The sequence below is a fragment of the Pipistrellus hanaki genome (genome assembly GCF_964339955.1).
Source record: "Pipistrellus hanaki genome assembly, chromosome: 1".
Classification (NCBI taxonomy): Eukaryota; Metazoa; Chordata; class Mammalia; order Chiroptera; family Vespertilionidae; genus Pipistrellus; species Pipistrellus hanaki.
The window spans coordinates 31,115,322-31,128,429 of record NC_140503.1 but is presented as its reverse complement, the minus strand read 5'-3'; the positions used below and the strand labels follow the sequence as shown (position 1 = coordinate 31,128,429).

The following is a 13,108-nucleotide window of genomic DNA, read 5'->3' as shown; positions in this document are numbered from 1 at the left end:
TAACAATTCCTGATATCTCACATAAAACATAATTTTTTGACATATTTTTATAAATAAAAATTTTGAAGCAGATAATTCCTTACAAATATGATGTGGTTTACTTGTTCTGACACTTTTATTTCTTCTGTGCATTTAGAAAAACAAGTTGTAATATTTGGATAATTAAGTCTGTGCATGATGGATGGCTTAGATATAAAATATGATAGGTATCAAGCTCTTTAAAAATTGATAAGAAAAAAATTAAAGATTTCATAATGTAGGTATATTAAATAGTATTGCATTTATTTTATTTATATAAATTTTAATTAAAATGTCTTATTTTGAAAGTATCAGTTTAGGCCTTTGTAAAGTAAATATGTTTTCTGAACAATGACTTTAAATTATTGTGGGGTTTTTTCAAATCTTTATGTTGAAAGTATTACAGATGTCCTCCTTCCCCTCTACTTTGACTCCTTCTAGCCCAGCCCTGCCCCAGGCCTTCACCACACTATTTATTGTTTGTGTCCATGGATTATGCATATATACACACAAGTCCTGTGGTTGATCTGTTCTCACCCACCACCCACCCCCACCTTCCCTCTGAGATTCAACAGTCTTTTCCAAGCTTCTATGGAAAACTTAATTTTACTGTAAAAGAGTTGTACTTTGGCCGATATGTATATTTTTTATTGATTTCAGAGAGAAGAAAGGAGTGGAGGAGAAAGAAACATCAATGATGAGAATCATTGATTGGCTGCCTCCTGCACGCCCCCTACTGGGGATCAAGCCTACAACCCAGGCATGTGCCATGATCAGGAATCAAACAAACTATGACCTCCTGGTTCATAAGTTGACGCTCAATCACTGAGCCATACCGGCTGGGCAATGATACACCTTCTTAATGCTAGAACATAGGTGTAGTGGGCTCTGGGTTGAAATAATTCTAACCCTTTGCACTCCGAACCATTCTGGACATTGGCTACTAGCTACTCGACGCTACTTTGCGGCGGAAACATGCGTTGAAATGACTCAATTCCCCGTAATCACTAATAAACTGCAATGTCCCCTGAGAGGGGACATCCGAGTGATATGCTAGAATTCCGATGTCCCCTGAGAGGAGATAGCAGAGTGCAAAAGGCTAAATTTAAATTTATAGTGGTTTTGTAGGTATGTTGAGCTAGGATGGGGAAGAGTTGTGAGCATTTTAGAGAAAGACTCTTCAGTAGTCTTCACATGTCTTTCCTGGCTCTGTGGGGTTCAGAAACTGTTTCTGACTTGGAGTTATAGAGTTTAGATAGAAACATTAGTTAAAGGCCTAGTCCTCCTTCCTTTTCCAGGTGTAGGAGCCAGATGACCTGCCACCGGAGCTATGGTCTCAGCCTCTTTCCCCACCTTTGCCTCTCACCACACATTGCATCCAGATTTAGCAAAATGAGAATTTAATCTCTAACACGAGAGTGTTTTCCTTCACTTTAAACCTCAGTCAGATTTGATTAGCCTCACTTTTTTTGTTCAGTTTCTGCCTGAATCATCTTTTCTGGATAGGTTTTAATTTGTGGTACTTCTTAGCGTGCTTTTAACACATAAAACTCTGAAGGTTGTAGAGATGAAAAAAAGTTAGCAGGGATGTAGGGTTTGCATCGCTTACCCCTCTTCCTTTAAATTTCTTCCCAACGCGAGGGGGCGTGTCATGTGTCTGTAGCACATGACACTGACTTGGGTCCCATAGGCAGACGACTCAGGGGGTCCGAGCTGCCCGCTGGGTTTCACCAGCCCCAGGACACGCATGCCACTATCAGCAGATACTGCCTCTCGCCCCTATTGAGAGCTGTTAGGTGACACTGTCAGCCTAGTGCCACTCCGACTCGCCTTGGCTTTGAGGAGGCGAGGCTGGAACACAAGGGCTGGTATTTGGCAGGGAGCACCCTCAGGTGCAGATGGCATGAGTTTTGTCTGAGCTCCCAGGGGAGATGGGTGATGTGCCAGAAGCCAGGCAGGCTGGCTTTGGGTGGAGCAGAAGGCGGCGGGGGGCAAACCCGCAGGCAAGTGCAGTCACAGCAGCCTGTAAGGACTGTCCCTGAGTCTGGGTCTTGGCGTGGTGGCCTTCACTGCTGGGTGGCCTCAGTCAGTTCCATCACCTCCCTGAACTCCATCTTCCGTTCTGTGTAATGGTGGCGGTAAGACTTACTTTGCAGGTGGCGAAGGTGAGAAGTAGTGTAAGTCAGGCAGGGTTCCTGCATGTTGATGAGCTCAAGACATAGTAGCTGTTGTTTCTGTTATTAAAGGACCCAGGCCCGTGCTTCCTTGTTGATTATTGGTATAACTTATAAGAATGTTTTCCCTCTAGGAATTTGAACTCTCATTTTTAAGCCTGTTGGTTTCAGCTGGAAGAGAATTGTGAAATGCTTCATCATATTTTAGGTTCTTTTGTGATTTAACCCTAGGGCAAGGCTTAGAAATGCTATAGAGTCCAGCCACCTCACCATCACAGACATCTGGCTCAAAGCCCATGGGGTCCAGGTGAAATGTTAACCTTTGCCCAAATAAAGGATTTTGTGTTTTTGTTTTTTTTTTCTCTTAATATGCTAAATTCCCCTGCTTATCTCAGGCTGAAATGAATATTAAGCATCCAGAGTTTCCTGACTGTGATCAATTCTAATGCCTTTTGTGAAGGGAAATTCATCAAATGAGGGTTTCCATAGAGTCTCATGTACAGGATTTTACCCAAGCCTGTTTAGAATCATGCAACATCAGAGCCAGAACGGTTTTTAGGCAACCCTCTCATTTCATGGACAGAGACTGAGTCAGGGATATAAGTGCTTTGCGACACTTCTGCAAAGTAATGCCAAGGGAAGAAAGCCAACACTGGCTAAGGGGGTGATGTGGGGAGAAAGGAGTTGGTGGAGACTGCTGGGCAGGTCAAACATAGCATGTGATTCCTAGGCCATGGGCTATGCTGTCCATATGCTCCTGGTAGGCCTTGGGGCCATCTTGCCGCACTTTATTTCATACAGTGCTGTCATATAATACTTATTATGTGAGAAGATACTGTCATCCCTATTTTATAGGTGATGCTGTTGAGGAGGTCAAATGACCTTCCAGCTCAACTCATTAGACCAAATCAATAGGCTTCTGTTGAGTGTTTACTTGGTTCAAAGACCTCTGCTAAGGCCTTTGGGGAATAGAAAGCAGTCAGATCTCGTTGGATTGAGCTTATTGCAGGTGATGAGATGTATGACATTTTATGAGGATATGAAATTCTATCCAGTTGTTCAAGGGCATAGAGAAGTGGTGAGATAATAACTGAGACGGGGATTTTGAGACTGGAGAGGTCAATGTGCATGTAAAGATCTTCCTAGCAAAAGCCCCTTCCTTCAGCTCCCATGGCTGCATCATCTTCACCAGGTGCAGCTGATACCTGTCCCACCTGCAGCCCCAGGGAATCCTGAGCACTTGGCAGTGATCCCAACCCTAGGAGTAATTCAATAAACGTTTGAATGAATGAACGAACAGGCAAAGCGAAGAGAGTTTTTCTAAGCAGAGACCATAGCATGAGCAAAGGTTTGGCTGTGAAATAGTGAGGAGACAGGCCCGACAAGACAAGCAAGTTTATAGAATGGACATTTGAAAATGAGGTTTGGATAAATTAGTGGGAAGGCAGCCAAAGGGGTGGCCCAGAAAGCCAGGTGGAGCAGTGAGTTTATTCTAAAGGCCCTGGGAAGCCACTGAAGGCTTGATAGGAAAAGCTGATGAGAGTGGCACTTGGGAAAGGGTATTTGGGCAGTGAGGTATAGGCACTTTTTTTTTGTTTGCTTTATACCACAAAAGTTTTACATTGTAATGTAGTCAAATTTGTCAAATTTTTGTCATTTGAAATTTTGATGTCACATCTAAAAAGCCATCATTGCCTAACCCAAGGTCAGGAAAATTTGTCCTTGTGTTTTCTTCTAAGGGTTTTATACTTTTAGCTTTTCTACTTAGATCTGTGATCCATTTTGAGTTCATGTTTACATATGGTATGAGGTAGGAGCCCGCCTTCATTCTTTTGCATGTGGAAGTCCTGTTGTCCTAGTACCATTTGTTAGAGTTTTCCTTCTCCATGTAATTGTCTTGGTACCCACATGCCCCTTTTGTATCCCTCCCTACCACTTGTCTTACTTTTATTTTTAAAATCCTCAAAGATATTATTTGCATTGATTTTTAGACTGAAATGGAGGGGGGAGATTGGGGAGAGAGAGAGAGAAACATTGATGTGAGAGAGACACATCAACTGGTTGCCCCTGGCATGTGCCTCAACCTGGGCTGATAGTTATAATGAAGTTACAGGCCCTTGACCGGAATGGATGTTCTAGCTGGGGAGAAACGATCTCCTACAACCATTGAGGATAGAACTGGGGTCAATGAGTGAAAACTACTAGTGGCTTCACTTCTGCAATAAGAGAACTATGACATAAAGGAATGAAGGGCGCCATTTGTGGGGTAGTGAGTTGGCTGTCCTGGGGGTATCCAAACAGCCACTATGAAGAGATGCCAATAGCCCATCCGCACTGTGTAGATGAAACAGATAACCTCTGAGGCCACATTTTTCAAATTGTTCCTCTGTGACAGTAATGAATACAATTTTTACATTGAAACCCAGTTCACCCTTATACTTACATACAAAACTGCAAATGGTTTGACACAGCACTTCATTACTTCATTATTATTATTACTTTACTACTTGATGGGTTCCTATTTTCTGTTCCATTTTATTCTACTTAAAAATTCCTGCTGTGTGCAACCCACTCCATTGTTTTCATGTCCCCCTGGTGAGTCTCAGCCTGCAGCTTGTAGAACGCTGTTCTAAGGGCAGAGATCGTAGATGGACGAGGCTTGAAGATGGCATTCAAGTCTGGCTGCTTCCTCCATGATGGTGGCAGGGGTCAAGATGTGGACACCAAAAACACACACAACCAACCAAACAGCACCAACAATAAAAGAGGAATGTGGACGCAAGCCTGTTCTACTTGTGAAAGGTCCCAGTTCTGAGGAATGCCCTGCTGCCTGTCAGCGCAGCCCTGACGGTTGGTCGGGGTGGGGCGGCCTTCCTTGCCAGCCCTGACAGCGTGTTGGAGGGAGTCTGGGGGCCGGCTGTGGGCTGGAGAGTCACAGTGATTCTGGCAGTCTGGCAGTCGGTTCGTCCGGGGGGCTGGCAGCAGCTCCTTCTGTGCCTGCACCAGTTTGTCCTGTGAGGTCAAATGTGTGTAGCCCTGCCAGGCCTTTACTATTGAAGATGAGGGAGTGGCTTTTAAGAATAACATATTTTTGCCTTGAAACAAGTCAAGGCAGAGAGTGAGACAATTAGAGCCTGACATCCTGTTTAGTCATCTCTCCAGGGAGCTCTATTTTCAGAGCTGCATGAGGTGTGGAGGCAGTTCAGGGGGCATAGTTAAGTTAGCAGTAGTTGTAATGCGAATAGTCATTTTGAACATGGGGGTGATTTAAGGGGTGGGAACCTTGTTGATGGCAGACTTTATGCTGAGAAAGGGAGGGTTTATACAAATAGGCTGCTGAATAGTCAGGTTTTCTGAATCAGCACAAAATAGGCATCTTATATGTTGTAAAGTATGTGATCAGGATGCAGTGGTGAGCTAGGGTAGTGGTCGGCAAATTGCGGCTCGAGAGCCACATGCGGCTCTTTGGCCCTTTGAGCGTTCTAGCGCTACTTCTTCAAAATAGACTCACCCCCGCTGAAAACCGATTTCTGCGCATGGGCCACAGTTTCAATTGCACTGTACGTGTGCGCCCGCATATGGTATTTTGTGGAAGAGCCTCACTCAAAAGGCCAAAGAACCACATGTGGCTTGCGAGCCGCGGTTTGCTGACCAAGGAGCTAGGAGGGCAATGCTTTCCCCCTAGTCTTCGTCACCTATGGGTACGGTGAATAGTACTGCTAATGCTCTTTGAGATAACCTGACAGTGGCCATGTCAGAAATGCTGAGGAATGACATCACGGACATTCAGATGACAAAGGTGAAGCTTGGGTGGTGAAGGACCTTGCCCAGAGCCAGCTATGGCTTTCAGGCTAGAGTCTGATCTAGTTCAGGGTTCTTTCTACCATACCATGTGATCAGCCACTTATTTATTAAGTTCATGTTCCACCAGAAATGGCCACCCACACCTACACTCAGCTTCTCTACACCTCTCTCTCCCTCTCTTAGAGGAAAGGCCAAGAGCAGAAGTGGGCTCAGCCTGACAGACTTTTATTTAAAGACTATTATAAATTCATAACCTTCAACTACCTACCAACAATGATGGGTAGTTAGTTGAAGGTTAGCACTGGCACGAAGAGGAGAGAGGTTGCCTACCTGGCTAGAGTGGAGGGCACTGCCCCATCCTGGTGTGAAGGTCTTTGGGAAGCTGGAGAGTGTTCAGAGGATGGGACCTACTGAAAAGACTTGATGCTGCCTCTTTTGCAGAATGCGTGTCTTGATATCTCAGCTCCTAGACAAGGACCTTAAGGCACGTTGATACTCCTGTGAACAGCAGCGAATGCAAAGCTCCTGAGCTGCCTTCCATGGTGCTTCCTGGAGATTGCCTCCACTCAGGTGGAAGTGGTAGACAGAGATAGCACCCCTCTCCTTATGCGTTTTTTTTTTTTTTTTTTAATAAATTTTATTGATTTTTCACAGAGGGGAGGAGAGAGGGATAGAGAGTTAGAAACATCAATGAGAGAGAATCATCGATTAGCTGCCTCCTGCACACCCCCTACTGAGGATGTGCCCGCAACCACGGTACATGCCCTTGACCGGAATCGAACCCAGGACCTTTCAGTCCGCAGGCCGACGCTCTACCACTGAGCCAAACCGGTCCCGGCTCCTTATGCGTTTTGCTTCCTAAAAATTAAAGGTTAGCAGTTGACCAGGTCACATTTATTCATTACCCTTCATGCTGCCATTGTTTCTCTATTCCCTATACTTACCATGTAGTTGAATAAAATGCTGCTCTTATAATGGCATGCAAAAGATAAGGACATCTCTGCCACAATGACCAATTTTATGGGAGCCCCTTGATATCATGACGAGTCCAAATGGAAGACACTAAAATTCAAGAGCAGAGAAACATCAAAAGAACTGTTACTTTTAGGTTTGCTTTTCAACCAAGATGGTTTCTTGTGTTTTCACTTGGTTCTTGCCCCTCTGCTGTTTAATGAAGGACTTAGGTCTTATTTATGGCCGTGCTCTGCAAATTTAGTCCTCCCTGTAAGACTATTTGATGCCCATAAAATGTATTTTAAACTAAGAATATAATGTAGAATTTTTTTCTCTCTTTCTAGTTGGATCTGGAGCCAGAAGGAAAAGTGTTCGTAGTAATAACCCTAACGGGGAGTTTCACTGAAGGTAAGAACAAGTTTTGGATGGTTTCTGGTATATGTGTATCTTGGTTCATACTCAGTAGGAATTTCTGTCGTGGAAATTATAAAAGCAGCATTTTGTCAAAGACACTTTTTAAAAATTCACTGTTTTAAGTTAAGCTGTCAGGTATTTTGTTGTCTAATGGTCTATTGGTTTGAGTTGCCTGGTTAAATATATTTGCTGAGTCTGGCAATCACCTGTTTATATAACATGCTGAGTTTTTATTTCTCATCATCTTAGCTGAATTGTTTTTGTCTGTTTTAGTTTGTGAATATTTTAAAATTGTTCTTTAGAGTTTTGTTTTGGACTATTCAAATGACTATTCATTTTGCCCCTGAATGTGTTAAAAATGTAGGCATTGTGTTCTTTTCCTTATAATCTTACACCTTGCTCTGTCCTTGAAGTGATTCTGTTTCTCTTCCCTTGGTACCGCCCCCAGCTCTCCCTCACAGGTTTTTATTTTTTTTAATTGAGGCAAAATTTATAGAGAGTTGACCCTTGAACAACATGGGTGTAAGGGGTGCTGACACCCCATCTCCACCCCCACAGTCAAAATATGTGTAAAACTTTTGTCTCTATTGTATAATAAAACGAACAGATCAGAAGTGAAGAGTTTGAATTTTGCTGAGTGCCACAACTGTGTAACCTGCACCAACACCAATGAGCACATGAAAACGTGTTTAACATCAGGGAAATGCAAATTAAAACCAGAAGGTATTTTACTCACCAGAATGTCTAAAATTAAAGAGATTGACCATACCTAGTATTGGTGAGAATATGGAATAATTGGACCTCTCCTACGTTGCTGGTGAGAGTATTAGAACATAACCACTTTGAAAATCCTTTTGAGAGTTTTTTATATCATTAGATACATATGTACTCTATTATACAACAATTCCACTGATAGATATTTGCCGTAGAGAGTTGAAAGTGTATGTCCACAATAATTCATGTACAAGAATGTTTATAGATGCAGTATTCATAATACCCCAAACCAGGGAAAACTCAAATGCCCATCAAGAGGAGAGGAGATAAAACAAATTGTTTTACATTTATATAATGGAAAGAATACTCAGCGATATAAAGAAATAGGATACTGCTATTCAAAATGACTTGAATGGGTCTCATAGAAATCATGCTGAGGGGAAGTATCAGACACACAAGAGAATGTGCTATATAGTTCCATTTATATGAACTTCCAGAATAGACAAAACTTATCTACTGATGAAAACACAAAATATTTTGTTTATTGCTCTGGCAGCAGGTGATTGGGAAAGATCACAAGGGAACTTTCAGAATGATGGAAATTTCATTTTGAAGTTGTTTATTACCACTCTATAGAAATGAAAAAAAAATTTGTATATTGATTTTGTATTCAGTGACCTTGATAAATTCAACTGTTAATTCTAGGTTTTTTGTATTTTTTTTAATAGATACTTTAGGATTTTCTCTGTCAGCAATCATGTTGTCTATAAAGAAAGACATTTTTCTTTTTCTTTTCTATTATTTGTGGCTTTTATTTCCTTTTTGTTTCTTATTGTGCTTGAAGGTCTCCAGGACAGATCTCCTGGTCTCATAACCAACCTTGGGAGGAAGGAATTTAGTCTCTTCCCATTAAGTATGGCGTCAGTTCTATGCATCTTGTAGATGTCCTTTATCACAATTGGGGAAGTTCCTTTCTGGCTCTAGTTTTCTTTTTAATTAATCTACTTAAATTTTGGCAAATGCTTTTTCTGTATGTATTGAGTTGACCACGTTGTTTTTCTCCTTTATTCTTTATGTTCTAGCAGACAGCTGCATTACTATTACTTTAAAATTGTGAAGGCTTTTAAGATTTTTATTCTTAACTAGTGACCTGGTGCACAAAATTCTTGCACATTAAAAGGGGATTCATTAGTGGAAATAATTTAATATTGCTATTTTCCCTTTCTCTAAAGTACAAGTGTCAGATATGAAAGAAAATGAGTAAAATGTACATGAAAACCTCCCTGTCAGAGTCTGGGGCTCACCACAGGACTCAGAGCCAAGTCCCCACCCACCCACATGCACCTCAAAATCGCGTGAGACCCAGACCAGGCCGGACCCCCCACATTGGGCTAGATCCAGACCCAGCCAGTCCTACCCTTGTTAAACCCAGCCAGGCAGGGGGCATAGCCTCAGGTCCCCTGGCCTGGCGCCAAGGTGGGGGTATGGCCTGAGGTCCCCCAGCCCAAACCAGGGCAGGGGGTGTGCCTTGAGGTTCTCCTTCGAACCCTGCCAGATGGGGACATGACCTGAGATCCCCTGTCAAGCCCCACTGGGTGGGGGGCATGGCCTGAAGTCCCCTATCAAGTCCCACCAGGTCAGGGGTGGGTGCAGCCTCAGGTACCCTGGCCCAGCACTGGGAGGGGGAGGCACAGCCTCAGGTCCCTCCTCAAGCCCCGTTGGGCAGGGGCGCGGCCTGAGTTCCCCCGCCCCAACACTTGAGGTGCACCTTGAGGTCCCTCATCAAGCCCCAAGGGTGAGGGGCATGGCCTCCGGTACCCTGTCAAGCCCAGCCAGGCAGGGAGGTACAGCCTCAGATCCCCTGGTCCGGTGCTGGGGTGGGGGATGCAACCTTAGGTCCCCTGTCACGCCCCACCTGCTGGGGGGTGCAGCCGGAGGTTCCCCAGCCTGGCACTGGGGCAGGGGGAGTAGCCTGAGGTCTCATAACGCAGCACCAGGCCCCCTGTCAAATCCTGCTGGGTGAGGGGCACTACCTGAGGTCCCCTGTCGAGCCCCAAGGGGTGGGGGAGGGCGTAGCCCCAGGTCCCTGCTGATTGCTCATTAAGGCTCCTTATGGGAACTTGGTCTCAGCTGGTGGTGCAACCATCTTTGTGACGGAGTGATGATCAATTAGCATATTCCCTCTTTATTAGATAGGATTTTTTTTCTATGTTCTTTGGCAGATGCCATAGTCCTGGGATGGTCTTTACTTACAAGATAGAGCCAGTTTGGGGTTTTAGCGGAAAGGTGGGGTTTCAGTGGAAAGGTGGGGTTTCAGGTGGGAAACAGCTAAAATCTGAACTCGTTTTGTTCAGGGTTCTAGCTCTTGCTATTTCCTGGACCTCCCGAGCCACCTTGCACATGCACAGTTCAGGAGGACCACAGATTTGAGGAGTTAATGGGTTTGGGGATTCTTTTCTCTGTGGGCCCATCCTTTCAGAATTTCTCTGCTCATTTTCCAGTTAGCATGGCAGCCCTGAATCGTGCCATTTAACACATCAAGCCAATGAAGAGGTAACTTTCTGATTGAAGTCTGTTCATCCTACCTCGTGAGCCTGGAGTAGTCTTGGGAAATGGCCTATCAATGCGGACTTTTAAATTAAATTTATTGGCGTAACATTGGTGAATAACAGTATATAAGTTTCAGATGTACAACTTTATAAAACAACATCTGGATGCTCTATTGAGTCTCACCTCCTGAAGGCTAATTTCCTTCTGTCACTATGGATTTGACCTTTGTTTGCCCTCTTTGTCCACCATTATGTTATCTGTGTGCATGAGTTTTTTGTTTGGTTCATTTTTTGCTTTTTTGTTTTATATTCCACGTATGAATGAAAGTATACAGTTCTTGTCTTTTGCCATCTTATTTACTCTACTTAGTATCACACTCTCAAGATTCATATCTTGCCCCATTAAATCCCCTTTAAGTGTCAAATTCTAATTTTTGCTTGTTTGGTTGCTCTCCAGAATTTTCAACTAATTGTTTAAAACTATTTTTCTCGAGATTTTAATTTTGCCGTTGTTGTTGGAGGGTAGTTCATTATAAGCTACTCCATTACTAAAATCTTTGTGAAGATTTTTAAACATGTGTCTCCATGGTTTGGTGCTGACATTTTGCTACTGGTGACAATTCATCTTCTTTAAGAAATCGTTTTCTCTCCTCTCAGCCAACCGTTCTTATTCATGAATGTGAATTGTTTTAATCGTAACATTTTTCTATCTGTTGTCCCATTTGTTGCACACAGTCTCATTGCTCTAATAATGAAATTAGCAGAAACCTAGGATACTTGAACATGAAAAACTATCCAGATTACCGTTTTGGGCTGGGGAGGTCTTCCTCCTGCTCAGAGGACTTTTTGTTTTGTTTGGTGTTTTGTGCATAACAGGATTTGTGAGAAAAATATTCTGCTCACTGCTCAGTTGAATAAAATGTAATATGACAGAGCACTATTGATAGAACATTCTCCCAGCATATGGAGCATGGGCAGTCATTCTATAGGCAAACCCAGAGTGAGAAGTGAGACCAGAGTGAGGAGAGGTGAGCTCCTGATGTATCTTTCTGCATTAAGTTACAAGGGACCGACAGAGGAAACCCATGCATGGTAGACCGAGCCTGGCAGTAGTCATTACATTCTTTTTTTTTTTTTTTTTTTTTTTTAGAGCTACACCAGCTCTTTAGGTTCTCTCTTCCCTTTTTGTTTTTTTGTTTGCTCTCACCCAAGGATATTTTTTCCCAATGATTTTTAGAGAGTGGAAGGGATGGGGAGAGAGAGAAACATTGATGTGAGACACATTAATTGGTTGCCTCTCACACACTTCCCGACCAGGGCAGGGATAGAACCTGCAATCCAAGATCATGCCCTTGACTGAAAATCAAACCCACAACCCCTCAGTGCATGGACAACTGCTCTAACCATTTAGCACACCAGCCAGGGCTAGGTTCTTTCTTCCTTAATTGTACACTAGAAACATCGGAACACTGGCGCTGGAAACCTCCTAGATGTTCTCCTTGTATTAGTTGATTATAGTTTTAGTGATAGAAAGAAAGGAATGTCAGATCTTATTAGGGGCGAGTTTTTACCAGGTCATTGAAATTGTATTTCTTTCAGAGGTGACCCTGGCCATAATTGTGAGGCAGGCTGAGTTCATCTTCAATAATTCCCCCTCCTGTTTAAGTCAGTTTTTTCTGCTCTCTGCCTTTAACTGTCTCTTACTTCAGTAAGATGCTCAGGGTTCTCCTCTCTCCAGGAACAGTTATAAATAAGGAAGATAGTGAATTCATGGACCAACTCATATTAAAGTGATAGTGATCGATATCGTAGTCCTCTCCCCTTTTAGGTGTGTTGCAGATTTTAAAAGATGCTAGAAGAGTTGTTTTATCCACAAGGCATATATTTTTAATGTCGAAATTTCAGGTGCTATAGCATCTCTGAGTGGGATATATTTTAGAACCTCAGAACTGTTTCTCTCTGTGGGAGCTTTGTCTCATCAGTTTGGCTACTAGGCTGTAGTTCACTGCATTGAGCTTGCATGTTGCTGCTGCCTTAGAGCACAGCTTCTCTTCAAATACAGATGATGTGATGGCTGCCTCTGTGTGTGTTAGAGGAGCGGGGGATGGAATCCCTCCATCATGCCAGCCGCAGCTGTCGCAGCAGCCTGGGCCTGGCACTGTGAGAATGTCCCTGGCTTGGGTTCCCTCTGTCAGCCACTCTAGATGATCCCCTGCCATAATCTGACAGGCTGGCTGATAGAACACTTGGAGCTTTGGTTCCCATTTTGGATGCTGCAGGGCTTTACATGAAGAGCACTGTGAGATCAGGCCTGCCTGGTGTGCCAGGGGCTACAAAAGGGACATTGGCCTGGGATCCCAGAGGGATTGTCAGAGCTCAGGAAATGTGGGCTGAGCCTCAGGATGCATCTAATCTCTCACAGAATTGTTTCAAAGGTCAAGTGATATAATGTGTAGGAAAATGCTTTGCAAATTGTAGAGT

The 13,108-nt window shown here is 43.4% G+C and overlaps 1 protein-coding gene across 1 annotated transcript in view; it reads left to right on the top strand.

Moving 5' to 3' along the window:
* PRKCH (protein kinase C eta) overlaps positions 1 to 13,108 on the top strand; it is a 223,513-nt gene that overhangs the window by 62,522 nt on the left and 147,883 nt on the right. Inside the window, exon 2 of the mRNA XM_084883143.1 lies at positions 7,295 to 7,358. Coding sequence (XP_084739269.1) covers positions 7,295 to 7,358 — 64 coding nt within the window. The remainder of the gene's footprint in view (positions 1 to 7,294; positions 7,359 to 13,108) is intronic.